At 39.8% G+C, this 23,556-nt stretch overlaps 1 protein-coding gene across 1 annotated transcript in view; it reads left to right on the top strand.

Annotated features, from left to right (window-relative positions):
• Positions 1-6,055: 6,055 nt before the first annotated feature.
• Positions 6,056-23,556, top strand: part of DOCK9 (dedicator of cytokinesis 9) — a 354,061-nt gene continuing 336,560 nt past the window's right edge. The window contains exon 1 of the mRNA XM_054574328.1: positions 6,056-6,498. Coding sequence (XP_054430303.1) covers positions 6,370-6,498 — 129 coding nt within the window. The 5' untranslated portion in view covers positions 6,056-6,369. The remainder of the gene's footprint in view (positions 6,499-23,556) is intronic.

The following is a 23,556-nucleotide window of genomic DNA, read 5'->3' as shown; positions in this document are numbered from 1 at the left end:
GCAGCTGATTGGTGTTGCCTCACACAGTGATCTTTCTCTTCCCCTCTTTCTCCCTCCCTTCCTCAAGTGTCCATCAGTAGATGAATAGATAAACAACTATGGAACATTTACATAATGGAACACTACTTGGAAGTAACAAAAAAAAAATCTTACTTTTTGTGAGAGCATGAGTGGATCTGGAGAACATTACGCTACGTGAAATAAGTCAGTCAGAGAAAGACAAATACCCTATGATTTCACTCATGTTTGGAATCTAATGAACAAACTGAATGGACAAGCAAAATAGAGACAGGCTCATAGATAGAGAATAGGCTGACAGTGATAGTGGTGGGGAGGGGGGTGTCTTAGGGGGTGAAGGGATCAAGGAAAAAGAAAAAAAGACTCAAGGACATGGACAACAGAGCAGTGATTGTGGGGTGGGGGATATAAGGGCACTCAATGGTAGTGGAAAAAATAAAATGAAAAATAAAAAATAATAAATTTTTACAAAATGAAAACTCCATGAGCACAGAAAAAAATAAAGATAATAAAATCTTTAAAAATTAAAAAAATTAAAGGTCTTTATAAGTTAATAGGATCATTTTACTAACAATTGCTTATATTTTGTTCATATATGAGAGCTTAACTATTCCCTCACTTTAATGGTAAACCGTTTGTTCAGAATGGATGTTGATGCAGCTGGATTTTTTTCTCTGCTTGTTGGATGGCAAAACTATTAAATTGGGATGTCAAACCAAGTGAGGAAAAGGTGCTGGTTAACACTTCCATTTGTCTGCAGTCTTGCAGAGAGAACAGGTTAGAACAGGAAGTTCGGTTGTGACACTGATAGCTCTCATGGTACAACATAATGATACAAGAATTTGTGGGTTTAGAATTTTATGAGAGAAACTACATAGGTACCAAAACTATCATTGGGTTTACTGTTGGGTAAGAGAAAAGTGATCCCAAATGAAAGACCTGGGATGGAAAAAAGAATGGTGAACAGATCAACTAATAAATATGTGAGCATATCTAATCAAATATTGCCTATATCAAACAAAAACAGTAATGCCTTATTTGTGGCACTCAAAGAAACCTCAAATATAAAACAAGATAGTGTTTGACAGGATGGTGTTAACCAGTCATTTTATATCTTTTCTGTGAATTGTTTGGTTATGAATTTTGTCCTTTTTTCCATTGGAAAAATTTCCCCTTAAATTTTCAAGGTCAGTTGGAGCATTTTTAAGGCTCTGCAGTTTGCCACACTGCTGGAAATGGAAGTCTAAATGCTTGCCACTCACAAAATGTGGTCTGTGGATCAGCACCATCTGCATCAGTGAACAGTTTGACATCACCAGGGAGCTTGTTAGAACTGTAAAATTTGGGGCACCAGACCTGCCATTCTGAGTCAGAACCTGCGTTTTAATGAGATCCCCAGGTGATTTATATGTCTAATAAAGTTTGAGAAGCCTTGGTCTCAATGATCCCTTAAAGACCTCATGTTGCACATCCTCTAAGAACCTGTCCTGACTGAAACAGAAGTGAAAGAGGGGATTGTACTACTCCAGTACCATTAACCCAAGCTGGTGTCTGTGAATTCATGTGTTATATTAATCACATACCTTTCCCCAAATGCTCTATCTTGAAGGAAAGGTTGTTTCTTCTATTTATGTCAGCAAAATTGTAAAAAACTTGTTTTGTAAAATTATTAACCCATGTTCTTAGGAAACAAACATTATAAGAAACATTTAGAAAATAAAGTACAGTATAATGGTTCATCAAAAAATTAAATATAAAATTACCATATGATCCAGCAACTCCACTTCTGGGTGTGTACCCAAAATAATTGAAAGTAGAGACCCAAACAAACATTTGTACACCCATGTTTATAACAGTATTATTCACACTAGCCAAAAAGGGGAAAAAACTCAAGTAAGTGTCCATTGATGGATGAATTAATTTTTAAAAAATGTGATACACACACACATACGCACACAATAGAATATTGTTCAGGCTTAAAAAGAGGAAATAAGCTGGACGCAAAAAGAATTATATTGTACGATTCTATTTATATGAGGTATGTAGTCAAATTCATAGAGACATAAAAATAGAATGGTGGTTGCCAGGAACTGAGGGAAGGGGGAATTACTACTGTGTAATGGCTATAGAGTTTCAGTTTGGGATGATGAAAAAAGTTCTGGAGATGGATGTTAACAATGGTTCTGCAACAATGCGAATGTACTTAATGCCACTGAACTGTGCACTTAAAAATGGTTAAAATAGTAAACTTTATACGATATGTATTTTACCATAATAAAAAAATCCAAAGTCTATTCATTATTAGATTGTAAGAAACTTCAAAATTTCATTATTATAAATTTTGATTTCTAGTAATGCTTTGTATACAATAGGATTCATATTTTTTAAAAGGTTCAACTATCATAGGAAAAAAGAAGAAAATTAATAGATGCTTATTTTTAAAAGTGCTATTAATGCAAGGATAAAATAAAGAAAGTGAAAAAATAAATGCAGTCCTCCTCTGCACTTCCTTGGATGCTACAATCCACAGGCCTGACTACTCTTTACAGGTTACTTTTTATTTATGTTAATAACAGATGTACTCTTTCAGGGTATAACTGGAAAAGATTTTAAATGAATTATGTGTCATTAAGACACATACAAATCCTATAGCAAACCTAACAAGGAAATGATTCAGTAAGAGGTTATTTAAACATAGATAATATTTGAATTACAAATATTTGAGCCTAGTGTAGAAAATTTATATGCAATTTTTCAAAACTGGCTGCAATTATATCTCCACTACCTACTAGTATCATCCTCAACTAAAGAAAAACTTTCTTTCTACAGCTTCGGGAAAACCAAGACAGGGTTACTCCTCAAGCAGATGGATATATCTTCCACCACAATTAAACACCATCCATTCCCATTCCATAAAGTGCCTTTGCTTGGAGCTGATGTTCCTTCTGTGAGAGTGTGAGTGCCGCTCTTCATGAGTTGATGCAGTAAAAATGCACACAATTCTAGGTGGGGAGTTATTAAAAACATGCTTTGGTAAATGTATTAGTTTTCAAAGGTTGTTTTAATAAAGTACCACAAACAGGATAGCTTAGAACAACAGAATTTACTTTCTTAGAATTCTGGAGGCTAGAATTCCAAAATCAAGGTTTAAGCAAGGTCATATACTCTTTAAAGGCTCAAGGGAAGAATCCTTTGTCTTGCACAGCTTCTGGTGGTTGCCAGCAATCCTTGGTGCTCTTGATTAGTAGATGCATCATTCCACTCTCTGCCTTTGTTGCCCGAAGGCCTTCTCCTTGTACGTCTGTGTCTGTGTCTCTTCTCTTTTCATAAGGACGTCAGTAATGTTAGTCCAGTATGACCTCATTTTAACTTGGCATATGCAAAGACCTTATTTGCAAATAAGGTCACATTAACAGGTACTGGGATGAGAACTTCAATATTTATTTTGGGGTACGTAAGTCAACCCCTAACAGTAGAACCAAGTTTCTGCTGAAACTTAAACATGAGAAATGTTCCATTTGTTAAAAACACTCTTTATCACAAAGAAGGGTCTCTGCTCTAGGTTGCTGGGAAAATCAGTCTTCCTGTTCTTAGTTCACATTTGCACCCCTCTTCCTTTGACTCTAAGAACTTGCACTTGATTAGACACTGTCAGGACCTTACATTTCATCCCCTGCTTCCTAAATGAAAATCTGCCAATTCTAGAGTGTAGTGAGCCAGCAAGCAAGCACAGAATTTAGGGCTGGTAGAAATGAGATGAAATTAGAAGTTTGGGGAGCTCTTCACTATCCAGATATATGTGTTCTTTTCTTTGCTCATGTATTTCTTAAGACAAAACAAAAAAGGAAAAAAGAGAAAAAGAACCCCTCCCACAAGTTTGTACGCTTTTGTTGTTGCTATATATATATATATCTACTTTCAACATATATATATAAATAGATTATATATATATAATCTATTTTCCTTCTGTGAAAGTAGATATTGTTCAGCGACCCAGGTTAATATGATGGGTAAAGGTTTGTGCTGTTTGGGACTTCTTCAGGAATCAGAAACTCAAAGAGAAATCTTAATTAAGAATTCTCAGACTAGCATCTGGTAGTTCAGCTAAGAACTGAGCTGACAGCTCTCACTGGTGTGGCAAAGCTGGTTGGAGTGCTGTCCCGTAGACAGAAAAGTTGCAAGTTCAATTCCCCATTAGGGCATATATCCAGGTTTCAGGTTCCATCCCCAGTTGGTGGTGTATGAGAAGGCAACCAATCAATGTTTCTCTCTCACACTGAAGTTCCTCTCTCTCTCTCTCTCTCTCTCTCTCTCTCAAAACAATGAAAAATAAAGTCCTCAGATTAAAATAAAAAACAAACAAACAAAAAGAACTGAGGGGACATACATTAGTATAGCTCAGAGGTGTAAATTTTGGGTATGGATGGTCTTATAAAATAGCATGAGGCAGGGTGAGGCTGGCCTATACCTCCCCATCCTAATGGGATCACCCAGTATACGATTGGAACAGAAGAGGCCTGGAAAATGTCTAGGCCATTTCCTGAATTTGTAGAGGAAATAAGTTAGTGTGAGATAGTTTTTACTATCCACACATTACTTGTTTTGTTTATCTTCCAGCCTGTCAGGCTCACTCAGTGCCACATCCTGCGTTCCAATCAATTAAGACCAGGAAAAATAAGACTAGGAAAACAATTCAAACCAGCAAGCATTTATTGAGACCTGATTGCATGCCTAACTTCCAGTCTTAAGGGCCAGACCTGCCTATTACGTCCTGAACGGCGGTGTTTTGCATCTAGCACTGGATTGATAGTTTTCTCTACCACTTTAAAATTCCTCTTTAAGCCAGTGTTTGGTTTTCTGGCAGGGTGGGACGCAATGGGTGGCCTCCTTCCCCGCAATAACGGCGGCAACGATGTCCCTGGACACTTGGGCAGGAGGAGCCACTAAGATTCTACAGAAGGCCAGGTCGGGAGGCCAACGCTCGCATTGCGGAAGCCAAGCTGGCAGGTAAAGAGCTGTCCATCAGCAGGATATGGGCGTGCCCTGCGCAAACCAGCCAACCATCGGAGCCACTCTCGAGAGGGTCCCGCCCTGGGAACCCGCCAAACCCAAACCACTGAGCATGCGCTAAGGTCCCTGACCAAATTATCCCTCCCAGCGCAACATTTCCCCGGCAGGGTCAGGTTTATACTGCTCAGGGTACCCTTAAAAAATAGAGGAAAAGAAGAAAAAGCAGTGGGTGTTCTTTAGCAATGGGAAAGCGGGAAATGTTATGCGAAGAAATTCCTCCGAGTGGTGGGAGTGGTGGTTGTCGCTAGCAGCCGCCAGCTCATGGGCAGGCATATCCTGTCATTTCAGCCTCTTGCAGATTACTGCCTTTCGTTTATAAAAGACATGCGAAGCTCAGAAGTTTTGATCTTGTTCAAGGTGACGCAGCAGGTCACCCTTGACTAGCAAGCGACTCTGGCCTACAGCATCCCTTATCGCGGGATGCTCACTTAGGGTCCCAGAGGCTTCCCACATTTCGCTGGATGCCTCTGGGGCGCTCTGTCCCACCCGCACCATCTCGGCTTCCAAACGGTCCTGTGTTCTCTTCGTGCACTATAAAGGCCACCTTCCTGAAACTTCTGTCCTCTCAGGTCCTAGTCGCACAAGGGAACATGGTGCCACCATTCCCGGACCGTGAGGGTGACCGCGAAGTCCCCAGGACTCTGGAAGTTCTCCATGGGCAGGGAATCTAGGGTCCCAAGGTTCCAGGGTCTTGTACGGGCTGTGTGCCCTCCTGCCGGCGTGCGTGGCCCTTACCTTGGCCCGTCAGGCTTACGGCCCAGGGATCTCCGAGCTGGAGCGGAGCCGCTTCCTCCACCTGCCCCACTGGGGACGCCGCAGGGGGCGCAGGCTGCGACCCGCGGCCTTGCTCTGGCGCTGCGCCTCGCTGGCTGGACAGCCACGCAGGACTCCTAGTCCCGCTGCGCCGGCCCCTCCTCTGTCCGCCCCGCCCCACGCTGCACCGGACACCCCGCCCCGAGGAGGCGGCCTGTGAGCGGCTGCAGTGGGAGGTTGGTAGCATGGGGGAGTTGCCGCCACGGGCACGATTTCCCCTAGCGTTCCCAGGCGCTGCTCCGAACGCAGGGAACTGCGGACATCAAAGGGGTCGCCGCAGAGCGTGACACAGCTCGGAGGGAGGAGGGTGCGTCTGGGGCTGCGCCTCCAGGAAGCGCTTAGGGAGAAACAGGCAGGCGAAGGCGCTGGGAGCCTCTGGCGGGCGGGGCACCAAGGGCGCACCTGGCGGCAGCGCGGCCCGGCCTGACCGAGGGAGCAGGCGCGGTGGCCGCGGCGGCAACAGCAAGGATGTCGCAGCTGTCGCTGCTCCCCGCCTCGGCGGAGACTCGGAAGTTCACCCGGGCGCTGAGTAAGCCAGGCACAGCGGCCGAGCTGCGGCAGAGCGTGTCGGAGGTAGTGCGCGGCTCGGTGGTCCTGGTGAGTGAGGGGATAAGGGACCGAGGGAAGTGGGCGGGCACCACCTCCTCCTTTGCTCTTCTAAGTCGGCTGGGCTGAGATGGAGTAGTCGATCCTGCTGGGCCTTTAAGAGGTGGTGGGAAAGAGAGACAGGGGAGAAAGGGGTGGAATTAGAGGGGCAGCAACTTCAGATCCCACCCTGCGTCTGAAGGTCCTCTCCCCACTGCTGCCCCTTTCCTGGGAGTGAGATCGCTACCACCACTTACCCCACTCCCCATCCCCCAGCCAGTTTACCTCCCTCTGCCAACTGGGAAATTACTCCCATCCCAGTCCCTCCCACAGCCCCATTTTCCTTCGGTATGTGGAGGGGCGTGGCACCTGTAGCTTGAAGGGGCTCAGGGGCTTGGAGATGGATGCTTCCTTTCCCAGTCCGCGACACAGGGTTGGGAGATGGCCCTGCAGACCCTTTGAGTGGGCTGAGCTCCAACAGGGAAGGGGCTCCTCATCCTCTTCTTCATCCTCCTTCTTCTAGCCGGCATCCTGAGGGTTGGCCTCCTCTTAGGAAGGGTTAGGGGAAGTAATAGGAACCCTTGATAATACAGCTTGGTGCAAATTACTATGAAGTTTGGGGATTTGAAGCAAGCGAAGCAAGAAACTCTGAGATTAATTTGGTTGTATCAGAAGGTCTTTAGAGAATAGACCCCTGAATGTGATGGAGACGAAGTTTTAAATAATCTTTTCCACAGCCGGGGCTGGCCCTGCTATATTGGGATACGCAGTGTGCCTGATTGATTGGATGGTTCGGGAGAGGAGCTCCGTGTGAGCAGCAGCATGCTCTTCAGGGCAGCTGGAAACTTTCAGTAGCAACTTGTCTTGTCGCTGACATTTGTTTTTTTTGAAAGGGGTTTGTTTGTGGGTGGGTAACTTGTGTTTGCTGGAATGATGCAGGAAGATGGGCCTTGGAAGTGATTCACTGGGCTTTGTGGCTCTGTGTGTGTGTGTGTGTGTGTTGGGGAGGTTATTATCAGGGTGGAGTGCCAAGTCCTTTAAAACAGGGGCTGGGCATCTTTTTGGCGGTAGATAGGGGCCCTTCCTGGGCAAACACAGGATGACATGAATAATATTTGTGGAGATCGGAGATGAAGTTTTGCTGATTTCCAAATTCAGCTTTCTTAGTTTGATTTTTCTCTCAATTGCCAGCTCTGCCAACTCACTCCAGACTCTGCAAACTACAATTTGTTCCATAATAAAGAGGGATGTTAATTTTTCTTTTTTATTAAAGTTGATCCATTGATGGTACAGAGTAGAGCAGGAGTTGACAATAGACCAGAACCTGGTATCTTGTCCATAACCCCAGCCAACTTCTGCTGCTTTGGCTTAAGTAGGATGTCTGCATCTTCCCAACTTTAGACAATGTATGTTAAGGATAAAACTGCATCTTCTCTGTTTTCATAGGAAACTTAGTTCTTTAAAGTGGGGGCTACTGTTCTCATCAGGGATTTGTGACTAAAAGAAGACTAAATCAAATATAACTTTGCCATGACTTCCAAAGTGTTAGGAGACCTGGACTGAAGAGGAGTTATTAGTTTAATAAGCCATTAAGTTGAGCACGGAAGTGCCAAAATAGACACAACACTGCTAATTATCAATGCACAACAGTCCTTGAATATCTGTTCTTCCTTTTGGAGAATGGCTTACTGATAGTGACTTAGTGTTCATTCCCACGTGTGACATTCTTTTACTGTGTTACCTTATGACACTTTTAATAGTATATCTATTTTTCCCTGGATCTCTTAAGCATGAACACTTACAGGTACCAAAAATTACCCACAAATTCCACTTCCCTCACCTCCTGCCAGGTACTCTGCTGCTCCCCTGTGTATGCCAGGAAGTCACAGCAGGTGCATCTCCCACACAGGTTCTGGCTGAGCTTTGTTCTAAGAGGATATACGAAAGTAACTCTGATCCATGCAGGAGGCAGAGCCAAAACCAAGCTGGGCTGTGGAATCCCATAGTCTATTGATCTATGCTTGGATGGAAGTATTACTCTGCTCTGTCTTTGATGACTCGGGTCAGAGCTAATACAATGCTTCTATAGCATAATAAATGCTTATTAAATTTTCTTAACTAGATGACTAATAAAGCAGTTCTGCAGATGGACTAAAAGAAAAAAAAATGCATAGGTTATTGATTTAACTAGCTCTTCCCATGCTTCTAGTATCGATGAGTGGCCTGTAGTGAGTTCAGAGGTTGCCATTTAACAAACAAACTTTAAAGTGTAAAAGTGAGATGTGCTTATAAATTTTTCAGTTTCATTTTTTTATGTCTAGGTTTGTGGTCCTTTAAAAATGGTTTTGTACTAATTTATTTGAAAAACCTGAAAATAACCCAAAAATGTGGAAAGAATACTATAATGAACCCTCATACTCCATCACCCAGATTCAATAACTGTCAAGATTTTGCCAGACTTGTTTCAGCTGTTCCTTTATTTCTGGTGTGTGAGAGTGTGTGTGTGTGTGTGTGTGTGTGTGTGTGTGAGAGAGAGAGAGAGAGAGAGAGAGAGAGAGAGAGAGAGAGACTGGGTTCTAGACCTCCTGTCATTTCGCCCCTATATACCTAGTATGTATTATTAAAAATAGGGATATTTTCTTTAATTTTTTTAAAATTAAATTTTATTAAAATAGGGATATTTTCTTTAATTTTTTTAAAATTAATTTGTGCATCCCTAACTGGGAACTGGGCCCGCAACCCAGGCGTGTGCCCTGACTGGGAATCAAACCTGTGACCTTTCTATTCACAGGCTGGTGCTCAATCCACTGAATCACACCAGCCAGGGCTAAAAATAGGGATATTTTCTTACATAATTGTAATGCCACTATGATAAAGTTAATAATATTCTGTTGATATACCATTCAGTTTTTCCAGATTACTTAAATGAACATTTTTGATTAGTAGTTTGTTCTAATCAGGCTCCAGTAAGGTTTATAGACCTTTTCAAATGTGGTTTCCAATTATAGAGCTGTTGGGAGGATTAAATGAGCAGCCCAGTAAAAGCTCTTAGTACTTAACATATATTCTTTCAGTTACTAAGTCACCTTGTGCTGTTGCTTAACTTCAGGACTCCTGTTCTATTAAACAGGACTTTACTGAATTGTTTCTAGAGCCCTTTTCCCCACCAACAGGCTTTGATTCTAAGCGGCTTTAATTAGAGTAATAGATGTACTACTAGTAATATTCCAATAAAATTTACTGAAGGAAAGTTAATTTATGATTTTGGGTAATGAAAGAAGAATCCTCATGATTCCAGAATTTGCTTTCCATGATTTAGAATCATCAGAAGGGCAGCATGCTCAAAATATACGCAAGCTCAGAAGAAAGACTAGAAATAATTCGAGCAGAGTCGAGTTGTGATTGCTTTTGGAGCTCCTGAAGGCATTTTACCTTGGGTTGCTCAGTGTATTAAAGATAGCATCATAATGGCCTAGATCTAACAGTATATCATTCAAAGCCTAAAAATATCCTTTCTCTGAAAGAGTTGTTTAAATATGGTGACACAGCTCTTTGTATGGGTTTACCGACTTATATGCACCTGGGTATTGATGCCCAAGTCATCTGGCTGCCGGCTTCCTTTCTGATCTTATTTCACTATGTTCTGTTTCAAACTCTCCTTCTATGTTAATCCCCTGCCAGCAATACTATTTTGTGCCTCTTGGAGATCTAGCAATATAAAATGAAATGAAATGAAATGAAACCAAGTCAGGTCATTACTAAATTTTACTTTGTGTTACTGGAGGATGGACAGAGGTGTGGAATGATAATCTCCCAGGATATGTGCTTGGGCCTTCTTCACCCTCCCAGTTCAGTCAGCTCAGAATTCCAGTATTATCTGAGGTAATGTGAGACCCGAGTGTTGTTCTTTGAAATGCTCTGGTAACATAAAACCTCATTTTGGCTGTAATTTTAAATCAGATATGTTAGTAAATTGGCAACTAAACTGGCATGAGCTTCACCTCACTGTCTTTCTCCACCCTCTGGTGGAGTCCTAACAAACAGAAATAATCCCAAAATGCAGGAAGCAGGGTGGAGGCTCATCTCCAACAAGATAATCAACAACAGGTTCTATTTCTTTGGCTTCTAGTCTATTTGAATATTAGGAGACAGGAGGGCCTCAAATTGGAAAAAGGAAGGAGGGGATTGTGAAATTTTTATTCACATTTATTGAGGGTCTGCTCTGTGCTAGCACTCTTGGCCGGATGCTGAGGATATGCCATTTTGTTAGAGCAAGCCCTTGTCCTTAAGGGTTTAGGATCTAAACAGGTAGAAAGGTTAGTCATCTATAAAAAGATGGATAACAGTACAAAAGAGCAAATTTAAAGGGTCAAATGCCTGCTTCAGAGAATTGAGGAAGATGAAATGACTGAACTGGTGTATTAGGAAAGGATTTATGAAGAATTGAACTGGATTTGGAAGATCCAGCCATAAGGGGGACTTATTTTTTTCCAGAAAAGAATGAAATTGAGCAAATGCTCAGGATGCCCAGGTAGGCCAACAGTAAGCAGAGCAGCTTGGGCAAAGAGAGGCATGTTTTAGGAGGAGGGGAGATAAGTTTTGAGAAATACAGTTGCTAGTTTTGGAAAAAATATCAATGATTGGCTGAGAACACATTGTAAGAGATTTTTTCTTGTCTTCATGGAACCTGTTTTAGGAAAGAAGTTCAAACCAGCCTATGAACATATGCTTTTTAAGGCGATCTTCCCTTAAGTGTAATCTTGGGGTAAATGTGATAGGTTTGTGTCATGCAAGCCCAAGGACAGGATAGAGGTCAGCGGTGTGGAAGAGAAAACTCTGAAATCTCTGTGTATAAACAGGTATCATGTGAAGAATCAAATATGGTGAGTGCACCATTTAGTAAACAGTGGTGCATAAAGCAGTGTTGGAGCTCCATCATAAATCACATACTAAAATAAGTATAACTAAACATAAGAGTTACATATAAAATAAATAATAGAAATAGCATAAATCATAGGGGAATAATCATGTAAGGGTGAAGAAGGATTTTTAAAGCATGAAAAGAAAGAGAAAAACCAGTTTGGCCTGGGTTTGGGAGGTGAGCCATAGCTTTGCCATTGATGAGCTGAGGCCTTTCATCAAGTTACTTCCCCTAAGCCTCAGTTTGCTCATTTGAGACTTGGGATTGTTAGATATTATTATTTTAGAAAGTTAAAAAAAAAGATTAAATAAGGTAATGTATGTAAAGTACTTAATAGTAAGTGCTTAACAAATGTAAGCTTATATTTTGTTCTTGACTAACTATATCTGGAGCTAGCATTTATTGAGCATTTGTTCTGTCCTAGAATACATGTTAGGTCTTTACACATGGGAGCGTAAGTTACCTCAAGGTCATATAGCTGTAAGTGGAGGGTCTGGCTCTTGAAACTGGGCACTGTGGCTTCAGACCATGTTTTCTTCTATCACAATATTTTATTTTATTGTATTTTTTCATTACCATGTAGTCTCCTTATACCCTCCTAGCAATCACCACATTGTTGTCCATGTCCTTGGGTCCTTTTTCCTTTTTGCTCAATCCCTCCACCCCTAACCTCCCCCACCCCCGCCACTATTATCCTGCTCACCATCTATGAGCCTGTCCCCATTTTCTTTGTTAGTTCAGTTTGTTCATTAGATTTCACATATGAGTGAAATCATATGGTATTTGTCTTTCTCTGACTGGCTTATTTCACTTAGCGTAATGTTCTTCAGGTTCATCCATACTGTCACAAAGGATGAAATTTTCTTTTTTATGACTTAGTATTCCATTGTGTAAATGTCAAGAGTTGTTTTACAGACCATGTGTTCTTAATCACTGTGTCTACTGCTTTCCCATGCAAACAAACCTCTGTCTGTGTGTTACAAATACCGTAAATGTAAAAGTTAATCAATAAGCTTAGAAACAATATTTATCTGTTTCTATATCTTATAGTATTAACTTTTTTAAAAAATTAAGAATTCTTACAAATTAACTTAAAAAAACACTCCAGCAGAAAAGTGAGAAAGGACATTAATAGGCAATTTGTCAAAGAAAGGAATACAATTAGCCAATAAAGAGCAGAAAAAAAAATGTTCATCCTTGCTAATAATTAAAGAAACATTAATTTAAATAAAATGCCATTTTTTTCTGATAAATTTGCAAATTTTCAAAGATAGAAAAGGTATTTGCAAGCCTGGGTGACCTGGGCACTCTTATTTGTAGGGCTCCACCATTGTACAACTCCAGTGGCCCCGTTCACATAGTATTGTATGAGACTCCTGTCTCCTATATTCTATAACATGGTGAGTGATATAACCTTTTTGCAGTTGTTCTATATGCATCAAGAACTTTAACAAACTTCTATTCTTTGGCTCAGTACTTATATTTGTGGGAATTTCTCCTAAGGACTAAGCTGAAATGTATAAAAACGTCTGAAGTCACAGTGTTGACTGTTCAGGGTAGAACATGTCAGATGCTCACAAACTGCAAACTGTCTAAAGGTTCTTAAAGTGGTCTAAAAAATTGTGGAACATGGACTATTTGTGATGCCATTAAGTTTTATTTTAGAAAAATAATGACTTGAGGAAATTCTTCCATTACAGTATTGGAAGGCGCTGGGGCTTGTGATTGAATTCAGGGGCTTGGACCTGGCTGCCTGGGTGGGACCTTTCGTTGTAACCCTGCAACCTGCTGTCTGTCCTTTGTGTGGGGTGGCTTCTCAGTCCTTACTCCTTTAATTTGCCTTCAAATTCAAATTGTCTACAGCATTGAATACCATTCAGTACCCATCTATCCCCTCTGTGTTTCTTCTTTCTTTGTAGTCTTTACTCTGTCCTCTTTCCACACTCACCATCCAATTGGTTTCCTAAAGGGTTTCTTCTCCACCATTGGTTCATAGAATTCAGTCTCCTCCCTTTACTCTGAAGGGAGCTATACACCTTTATTGCAATTTCTCGATCTTTATTTCAGTTTTGGTTTTTCTCCGAGCTCAGATTTGATTTTCTGCTAACCTGCCTGATGTATACTTGATTGTCTTAACAGTCCCTTTACCTTTAGCATCTCTGAAGCATCATTGTCACTTTGTATCCCAAATCAGCCTACCTTTTTGCATTCTTGCATAATTTTCACAGTCACTGACTTTGAAATCTCTAATTTCTCTTTTTTCTCTTCTCTTTATCTCCTTTTGCCTTCTTCATTCCATCATCATTACATCCATTATGTTCTGTTTCTGCATCAGTAGGTATGGGCTAATCACTCCTAAATCTCAGTGGCTCAAAACAGAAGGGTTTATTTTTTTCTTTCACTCTTCATCTCCACTGAGGGTAGCTGGGGACCATGTTGTCCATGCCCTGGAACCTGGGTTGATGGGACATCCACCATCTGGAACGTAGTTGAGGGAAAATGTGGGGACTCCCTCACAAGCTCTTAATTTCCACCCAGCACTTTTGCTTATGTTGCATTGGCTAAAGCAAGTCTCATGATCATACCTAGCTCCAAAGGTCAGGGAGGTACAGTCCCACCTGTATGCTTGGAAGGAGAGGTGAATTCTTTGGTGAGTAGCACTCATGACTATTGCAACCTATAATTCCCTCCCCTCTGTTTCCTACTCTTATTTTGGTCCCTGCAGTAGTAGGGGATAGGGTCCCCCCATCTGGTCTCTGCTGCCATTCTTATCCTATCCTTATGGCTTCAATTCTGAGTCCTTAATACACCAGTGCTTCCCACTGCCCTTGGAGTTAAAGCATCTTCCATTGGACAGTAAGGTGTTCTCCTTATCAGGCACCACCCTGTTGCTGCTTACCAGCCTGGCTTTAACATTTCCAGATTCCAGGCTCTCATACTCCAGGACCTTGGCAGAAGCTCTTACTTCTGCCTGGGGTAATAATCACCTCCTTGCCTGGCCACTCCCCTTGGTCTTTGGAACTGTACTTAAAACAGCCTTGCCTATCCACCCAAACTGAAACAGGCCCTGCCTGTTCTTTTCCTTTGTATCACTGAGCACATTTATGTATTTATTTGTGTATGCATTTGTCAGTGTGTATTTCCCTCACTGGACTGTTTGTTCACTATAGCTTCTTCAGTGTCTGACTCAATAAATATTTTGTGGATGAATGAATGAATCCTGAAGACTTCACACCTTACATATTGCAGCTTTTCATATCTTTTTGATTCTGCATTGTCCTTAATGTCTCTCTTTTACACCTGTTTCTATTTACTTCATTCAATCCTACTTTCCTCTGCCAGATTAATTTTCCTAAAGCACAGGTTCCATTATTATCATTAATTTTTCATTGCCACCTGATAAATTGCTGGTATTCTTGCACATATCGCTTTGGGGGCTGGCCCTACATTTGCGATAGCTTAGAAAAAGCTGGTCAGGTTGTCAGGGAATCTGCGTTGTCTTTGCATAATTTTTGAAAACAGCTATACATTTTGATTCAGGTAAGGTTAATTTCCTTTTTTAGGACCATTTGTTTTCACCACTTCTGAAGAGCTCCAGTATGTAAAAAAGCACTGATCTAAATTCTTCTGTTAGGTAATTAGTAACTCATTTATTGGGGAAAAAACACACACACAACAAAATAAAACAAATATACATATAATAAAAACTATTGAAACTGTTTTTTATTCAGTTAAGTAATGAGTTTTCAAACCATCAAAGGAGCATATACTTGGATGGTGAGGTTGTTTCTGTTTCTTTTACATTTTTGTCACTTCTTCTCTCTTGGACTTCTTGGGTCCTTACTGGTAAATTGGTAGCAAGGTCCTAATCTGATCAGAATTCTGTAGTGCCAAATGGTTTGTTTGAATCTCCCTGTTCCTCACTTCTTTGAAGATGGCAGGGACAATTTGGTTAAGACAGTACTTGGATGTGTCTACTTGAGAGGCTGGCTGGGTCAGTGCATGTGTTAGAGACATGCCCATTTATTTATTATAGATAAACGTTTACTGAATGTTAACCTGAAAATGAATCTGAAAGCAGATGTTTGAATTGCTGAGGGTCTCCATTGACCACTTGAAATTTATTCTCAAATTCTTATGTACTAAGTTTGAGATTCACATACTCTAGTTTCATACATTTTTGCCTTACAAGGAAATACATATTCTGTCATGTGGTTATAGTAGTGTTTTAAGGAAATATGTTTACCATACTTAGAAATGTGTAAACAGTATAGAGAGAATTATTCACTTTTTAAAAAAGTATAAGCAGTATTTTGTTCATGAAAAAGTTTGACAATCTTACAGATGCTATAATAAACCATTCCCTTTTGTTTCAGGAATGAGGCAAATATCAGGTATTAAGTTTTTGAATTCTAGAACATAGAAAATATGGTAGTATAACCAAGTTTGTGTTAATGAGGATTTTTTTTTTCTTGCTAGGGATGGCAGTAGGGTATAGTAGATAAGAAGTTGACCTCAGGGGGTTCTAAACTTTGCTCTTCTGAGAAAGATCTTTTCCCTGGGAATGAAAATTATAATAGCATTTATCCCATAGATCTTTGTGATGATTAAGTGAGCAGATGCATATAAAGCACTTAGAATATGGCCTGACACACAGCAAATACCCAATAAATGCCAGCTTTTGTTATTTAGAGGGTAACCTAAAGGAATATCATATAACCCTTAAGGTCCTGCTTCTGGAAAATTTATACTATGGAAAAATTATAATATTGGTAAAAAAGACACAGTTTTTGGAAATATATATGACCACAATTGTGTAAAAAGTAACGTGTGTTAAGAAATATGTTGGAAGGAAATAAATGAAAGCATAGGCATCTGATTTTTCCTTATATATTCCAATATTTTCTGTTTTACTTTTAAAATAAAAGACTGGATAATAATCTATCAAGAAAAAGAAAATTGAATATAGGAGGGAAATTTTGGCATATAAGACATCAAATTAGTACTCTTTGAAAATTACATTTGTATGTCTCAGTGCTTGTGCAGGTGTACATCTTAATGTAAATTGTGTTCTTGAAGTGAGATGGACACATGTATCTTGATAGCAAAAGTGCTTTGTTGGCTAGTGAGGAGCCCTGATCATTAAATGATCAAAGATGAAAGAGGCCCATGAAAATAATGAAACTTTGCATTTGGCAGTTTTATAAAATTCTATCAAAAAACATCTTGCTTGAGCCTCTGGAAAATCTAGTCAGGCAGGGATAGTTTTTTTAATTCTGATTTTCAATTTGCTTAAGGTCACCTGGTGAAGAGTTAACATTTCCCCCCCTAATCAGATGGCAGGGATTGTCTGAAAGATATTTTAAAATTTGAATTGCTTGGAAACTTTTAAATTGTTAACTTGAATCATTTAGCACTTTTCTGGAAAGTACCATGAATTCTCTGGGTTGATAGATATTTGTTACATGGAAATGAAGTCACACTGTTTGGAGGTGAAAGATATCTTTAGAGGTCATTTAACCCAATTTTTTAATTTTAACAGATGAGAGAAATAAGGTCTTTGATTTGTCTGTTGACATATGACTAGTTAGTATTATGGAAAAGAACAAAATCTAGTTTACTGACTATTGGTCCAATGTATTTTTCCACTGACCACAGGAAGTAATTGAATTTACTTTGTTTACACTTGCATTTTTCATTAAGTATCTTTACAGACCATGGTAATCAGATAATATCAGAATATGAAACATGTATTTGCACCATAGATCTCCTCCCTGCTAGTATATTTGATTAGTCCTAGGCCAGTTTGTAGGTTAAATTGACATACAGTTTTCCAAAAGCCAAGAAAGAAATTCTGTATTTCTCTTTAAGGCGTATTAGGGCAAAAGAAAGGAAGAAATAAAAAGCAAGAATTACAGGATTAATGTAAATAAAACCTCAGTAGAAACTTATTGAAGAAGGAAGAATTAATTTAGTAGTCAAATAAGGTATTAAGAGATGGAAAATCATGGTTTTATATATACTTTGGTTAAAATAATTATGTAGCTTGAGAAAAAAACCTTCCCAGACCTATTAACCTAAAATTCTTTAATGTAGAATTAGCTCTATTAATTTAGGTCATTTTACCTTGCAAGCTGCTTTGCCTTGACTAAAATAAATATTCAGCTATAAATGACAATTTGGTTCAAATTGTATCTTATAGAAAAAGTTGCATTTCTAAGATTGTTTAGATAATTTATTTAATCTGTCATTTTAACATATTTCTGTTTTCTTAAGTAGAAAGCAGAGTTCCTATGGTGGTCGCAGTGGTGCCATAATATTTATAGTACATTAGATTCATTTATAAACTATTAAATTCACTAGAATTTACAGATATTTGATCTCTTAGGTGAACTTTTTTTCTTCCCAGGCTTTTTAATATGTTCATTTATTCATTTTTATTTTCTTTATTCTTTTAAGAAAACCTTCTGAGAGAATGCTAATTATTTTCTTCTAGAAGATGAGAAGTAACTGCTGTTATATGATGTTTCCCCTTTCAAATGAAGAATGTGTGTGCTTTTTTACTGACTTTTTTTGAGGTGATTTTGTGAAAAACCCAATTAATATACCAAGTTCTTAAAGGAACTTAAGCCTCATAATTAACTAAGAGGGACAAAGGTTCCTGACAGAGTATTAGTTTCTCTTGGAATAGTTAATATATTGGGCAGACTTGAGTAAACACATTGAGATTTCCATAATGTGTAAGTGGTAGCAAGAGGGAGGAGTGATGACCAAAAATAGATGATGGTTTCTTGAATTGGGAGCAGTTACATTTTATAAATCAGATATCATGGTCTGGAGTTTCAAAGCTAGAGAGGAGGAGGTTGAAGATTATGGGCTCTGGAGACCCCACTGGATTGGTGGTGGGGATGGGCTCCTTTGGTATAGATATTATGGGGAGCTCCATTTGAGGAAGGGGGTTTCAGAATAGCTTCTAGAATTTGAGATAATCACTGATGTCTTTTTCTATAGATTCAGTAAGTTGCCAAAAAGAAGGCTGACTTCTGTCTTCATGATACGGAGTCTTGATGTCTCGGCTATCCTCCATTCTCAGAAAAAAGCCCCAAACTAGCCTACCCCACAACCTCCCAGTATATTCCAGTGAGCCCTACATTTCCTATCAGGAGAAGTGGATTCTGCCTGTGATACCTATTCCTTTGTGATCTTGGCTTGGTGCCTGAGTTGTGTTACCAGTGTAGTGGGGGAGGCACTGACCAGCCCAGAGTGGATTTAAGCTACTTCTTTCTGACCAAATTCTTTGGTTTATAGTCTGGCCAGGTGCAGCCCTGGAGCTCATTTCCCTCAGCCATGACCTGGGAGGGGAGGGGCAGAGACCAGATGGAGCCCTGTCTTCTCTGCCCCAGGCTTCCCTGTGATCTTCATCCACATGATCAGGCCAGGGTATTTTGCCTGGGAGCTCCTGAGGATTCAGTGTTCTCTTGTTTGTCTTTCAGTCAGGACCTTAGCAGATCTTTAGATGTTTTTGAGTTCTTAACAATGACATTAGCAGATAAAAATGCAGTGCTTTTTAAAGCTCTCATGCTTCAGTGTTCATTTGGTAGTACCTAAGGATAAACATTTGATCAAGATATATAGACCTTGTCCTCAAGGAGCATGTAATTTAGAGGGGAAAAAGGAGCACAGGAGGGACCCAGGGAGCTTGTGGATGTGTTCTCCTTTGGGAGTCCTGTACCTTTGGGCTCTTTTGCATCTTGAAGGAAGAAGGAAGGTTGTGACCAGTGCAGATCAAGTTCATAGGAAGATACTGAGACTCAGGTCAGCATTCTGGGAAGTAGAAACATACAGGGACTTCCAATCTATTACTTTACTTTCATGAGATCCAGGGAACCACGTGTACTTCATTTGCAGGAGTAGTGATAGAATGTTTCTCTGATAAAGATATTGGGTAAGATAGAAGAAACTCACATCAGTGATAAGACTGCAGTGAGAATTGTGGGTCAGGGCTCAAGGGAATAGTCTAGAAAGGTGGGAGGGAAAGGTGGGAGGGAAGGCTAATAACATTCTAAAGAGTCCTAAAATTAAGATAGTTAGCTATATACATGTAATTTACTTTCAAGCTAATTAGGGAAAACTGGGCCTTTAAAAGATTTATTTCTCTTGGCATCTAGAATATGTTGCCTGGTACAAAGACTCTCAGATTTGCAGGGATTTGGATGTCTGTTATATCCTTAATTAACCCTAGAAGTAACATGACATTTATGTTAAATAACACAGTATCATGTTAGGATTTTAAACATATCAAATAATGTGATGGTATATTATTGTAGTTCTTTATATACTATATTTGAGGGTACAAGAACTATAAAACCCCTGATTTCTTTAGACCTGAAAATGAAACCAATTTTTGTGGAGCTCTGATTAAAAATAATCTGAATTGACTATTAGAATTGTGTGAGAAAAGATTATTAAGTTTTTTATGTCAGTGACTTTAAGCTCCATGGAACACAGATTTGCATGGCAGCGCTATCGCCTGGGGTTTTTAAGTGAATGTAGAAGGTACTGAATACTTAGATGAGGGTTTTTGGAAGCAAGATGACATCCTGCTGATTGCAGGTAAGCTGATTATAGCATAACTAAGGTACTAGTCATTGCTTCTAGAAAAGCACCACTTTTCAAATGCCAAGAAACATCTTTATTTGTAAATATTGAAATTGTTTTTTTAAGGAGATTTAATTTATTTATTTTTAGACAGAGGAGAAGGGAGGGAGAAAGAGAGGGAGGGAAACATCAATGTGTGGTTGCTTCTCAAGCACCCCCTACTGGGGACCTCCACAACCCAGGCGTGTACTCTGACTGGGAACTGAACCAGTGACCCTTGGGTTCACAGGCTGGTGCTCAATCCACTGAACCATACCAGCCAGGGTGAAATTGATTCTTATGTAGGGGTGCATGCACTTGATTTAGGCTTGATTTTTGTTTAGTTTTATCTTTTTATTTTTAACTTCCTGCCATTAAGCGCATGTGTAGATCATGTTAATTCCATGGGAAAAGAAACAAGCAAGTGTTTGACAAATAAATGTGCAGGCATATGTATTTTATAGATGTGCAAATATCTGTATTATACATCTTTACATATATAATATACATGTATAATACATATTTAAATGGAAGACTGTGTCATTAGAGAGTTATAAGTAAAGCGTTAAAGGGACCTAAGGAGAAGAGTCCCTTTAGTCCAGGGAGTCAGAAAAAGTTTAATGAAGGAGATGACATTTTGAGCTGAAAACATATTTGAGAGTTAACAGTTGTTCTAGATAGATAGAGGGACCTGTGTGATTGAAGGCCTAGAGGAAGGAAATTATGGGCTGCACCCGGGGAACAGGGAGCAGTTGAATTTGGCTAAGTGTAGGAAGAGTTAGGGGTACACAGATCTGGGTCACCCATGGAGAGAGAGGGTCGACAAAGATGAGGTTGTGGAGTGTCCACTTTACTCTTTGTTTTGGGTTTTTAAGCTGGAAGGCACACAGATTAGAGCTCTGCTGCGGCAATATGGTAGTTATGTTGTTGGAGTCTAGTGGCTGTGGCATGGCTGGGGGCAGAGAGCTGGGAGTTTAGGTATTATTTAGGAAAGCTTTGCCATAATTTAGGCAACAATTAATAAGGAGGCCATGAAGTAAAGAAGTTATGTATAAGAAGTATTTTGGAATAAATTAGATGGGTATTTGAACCTGGTTAGAATAGGTTATTTATTTATTTGATAAGTATTTACCAATAATTCTCCATCACCCCCACCCAGGTGAGGTTGGTGTTCCCCAGCTAGGTGAGATTGAAAAGCTGGAGGTATTAAATATAGCCTTAGGTTTCAGCCCTGGGAGACCTGGAAGGTGGTAATGCAGAAATCTGAGAACACCCACCTCTGTTACCAGGCCTTGAGGGGAGTGTAAATTTATCTGGTCTCTGGACTGGCTTTCAGATAAACTGTTGCAGACAGATTAGAATCTCATCTCCCATTATAAACTACCACCAGAGAAAGGGATTAGCAGTGAGCTGCTAGGAACCTTCATTTTTTTAAGAAAGTGTTTAGGACAGAGCAGGCAGCTTTCAAAAACCCATCTCTCTAGTAGTCCTCTTTAAAATACTCAGTCATAATCAATGTGCCCTTTAAGCAAGAGGTTCCAGTCAGCTACTTTTTCTGCCGTTGTGCCTCCAAGGCTGACATGATGACTTCTGTTGATTTCCTAGGATAACCTTTCTTCTCTCTCCTTTTTAAGGGAAAAATTAAAGAAGTCACTTCATAAACAGTTATTTAGAGACAAGATAGTTAGGTAATTAATTTTATTACCTTTTTTTGGTGCACATTTCTATAGTCTACCTGTTTTAGGTAAGAGAAAATAAATGTGACTGCTTTGTACAACCAGGGCCCCAGTTCACGTTTGGATATGAGCTTCTTTAACATTTTCAAGTACAAACTACGTCACTACATGAATTGATAAATTATAGATAGAAAAGTGTTCTCAGTTTTCCTCCTGTTGGATTTCTTTGCTTCCTATAACCACAGATCTCTCTTCTTTGAAATTCTAGCTTCCTTTGATATGCAAATGCTGTTATTACCTGCTTATTAATCAGTATGGTGAGAGTCGTAATAATGATAACTATTATGTCTTTCTCTTTCACTGTTTTCCCATTCAGTTTCCCACTCCAGCCAATTCCCCCAGAAGAATGAGGACCTGATGCTGTTCTCCTTCCACCTTCCAGAGCTACTACCTTTATTTAAATGACTCATCCCTATGTCTTTATTTCCAGCGTTGACTAAAACATTTGTGAGGGTCAGGAGAAAGCCAGTTGGAGAAGGGATATGATGAATAAAAAGGGAGGAGGATAAATTAGATTTCCCCCCAATAGAAGATCTGCAGGTCTTAGTGGAAGCCTTGAGAATAGAGAAGCACAGTAGGAAGTGAAGATGTGAAGGTGTTGAGCCTCCATATCTTGTTGTAAGGCAGTGCTACACAATTTGAAATCCAAGGACAGGGTTTGTCTATGACCTGTTTATAACTGACCTATGATGAGATATGTACAGAAATTGAGAATAAATGTTTAGGAACAATTTGAGAGGGCAGCTTTAAGTCTGTTGAATCTAATAAAAATTTGGGACATTTTTACATGTCTTTGTTTTATTTATTAGTTGTTCTTATTGTTTATATTTTGTGTTTTATACATCTGTTAGTCCTCATGGATTAGAGGAGGAAGTGGACCTTCACCACAAGCAGTTTGAAAAGGTCTGTTGTAGGCTTGTAGAGATGGTAACTTTCTTTGGTTAGTTTGGGAAACCAGAACTAGGGATACACAAGGGAAAGGAGACCCTAGTGAGATGGAGTCTTGTGACTCAAGGGAGTTGGGGGTGGACATCAGTGTTTGGACACATGGTGCCCACACCCAGGTGAGGTCTAGCCCCAGCATTTGGTAGGACTGTGTGCATAGTAGCTCCCTCTTATCCATAGGGGATACATTCTAAGACCTCCACTGGATGCTTGAAACTGTAGATAGTATAAAACTCTACTGTTTTTTCTTAGACATATATACCTTTTCACTTAAAGTTAGCACTTTATGGCTTCTCTTTGGCATATCCAAATTGCCAGCATCACTACTCTTAAGCTTTTGCACCATTATTAGATAAAGTAAGGGTTACTTGAACATAAGCACAGTGATACCATGACAGTTGATCTGATAAAAGAGATGGCTGCTAAGTGACTAATGGTTGGGAAGTGTATACAGTGTGGATACACTGGACAAAGGGGTGATTCATGTCCCATACAGGATGGAGTGGGACAGTACTAGATTTTATCACTTTATTCAGAATGGTACGTAATTTAAAACTTATGAATTGTTTATTTCTGGAATTTTCCATTTAATATTTTTGTACCTCAGTGAGTAACTGGAACTGCAGAAAGACAGCAAAGCTGTGGATAAAGGGGAAGTTGTAGCATCCTGCTGGCAGAGCCTTCTGGGCTTGAAGAGATTCCCTGCAGTCTGAGTATGGGTTTGTGGATCATCACCAGAAGTGTTGCTTTTGGCTTACTAGACACGAATAGGGGATCATATCTTTGTGTGCCCTAACCTTGCTTTTCATCTTTTATTTGTCCCTGTTCTTT

This window comes from Pteronotus mesoamericanus, unplaced genomic scaffold (genome assembly GCF_021234165.1).
Source record: "Pteronotus mesoamericanus isolate MK-2021 breed Mesoamerican mustached bat unplaced genomic scaffold, CSHL_Meso_final contig_26, whole genome shotgun sequence".
NCBI lineage: Eukaryota > Metazoa > Chordata > Mammalia > Chiroptera > Mormoopidae > Pteronotus > Pteronotus mesoamericanus.
This window is presented reverse-complemented; position numbering and strand designations above follow the sequence as displayed.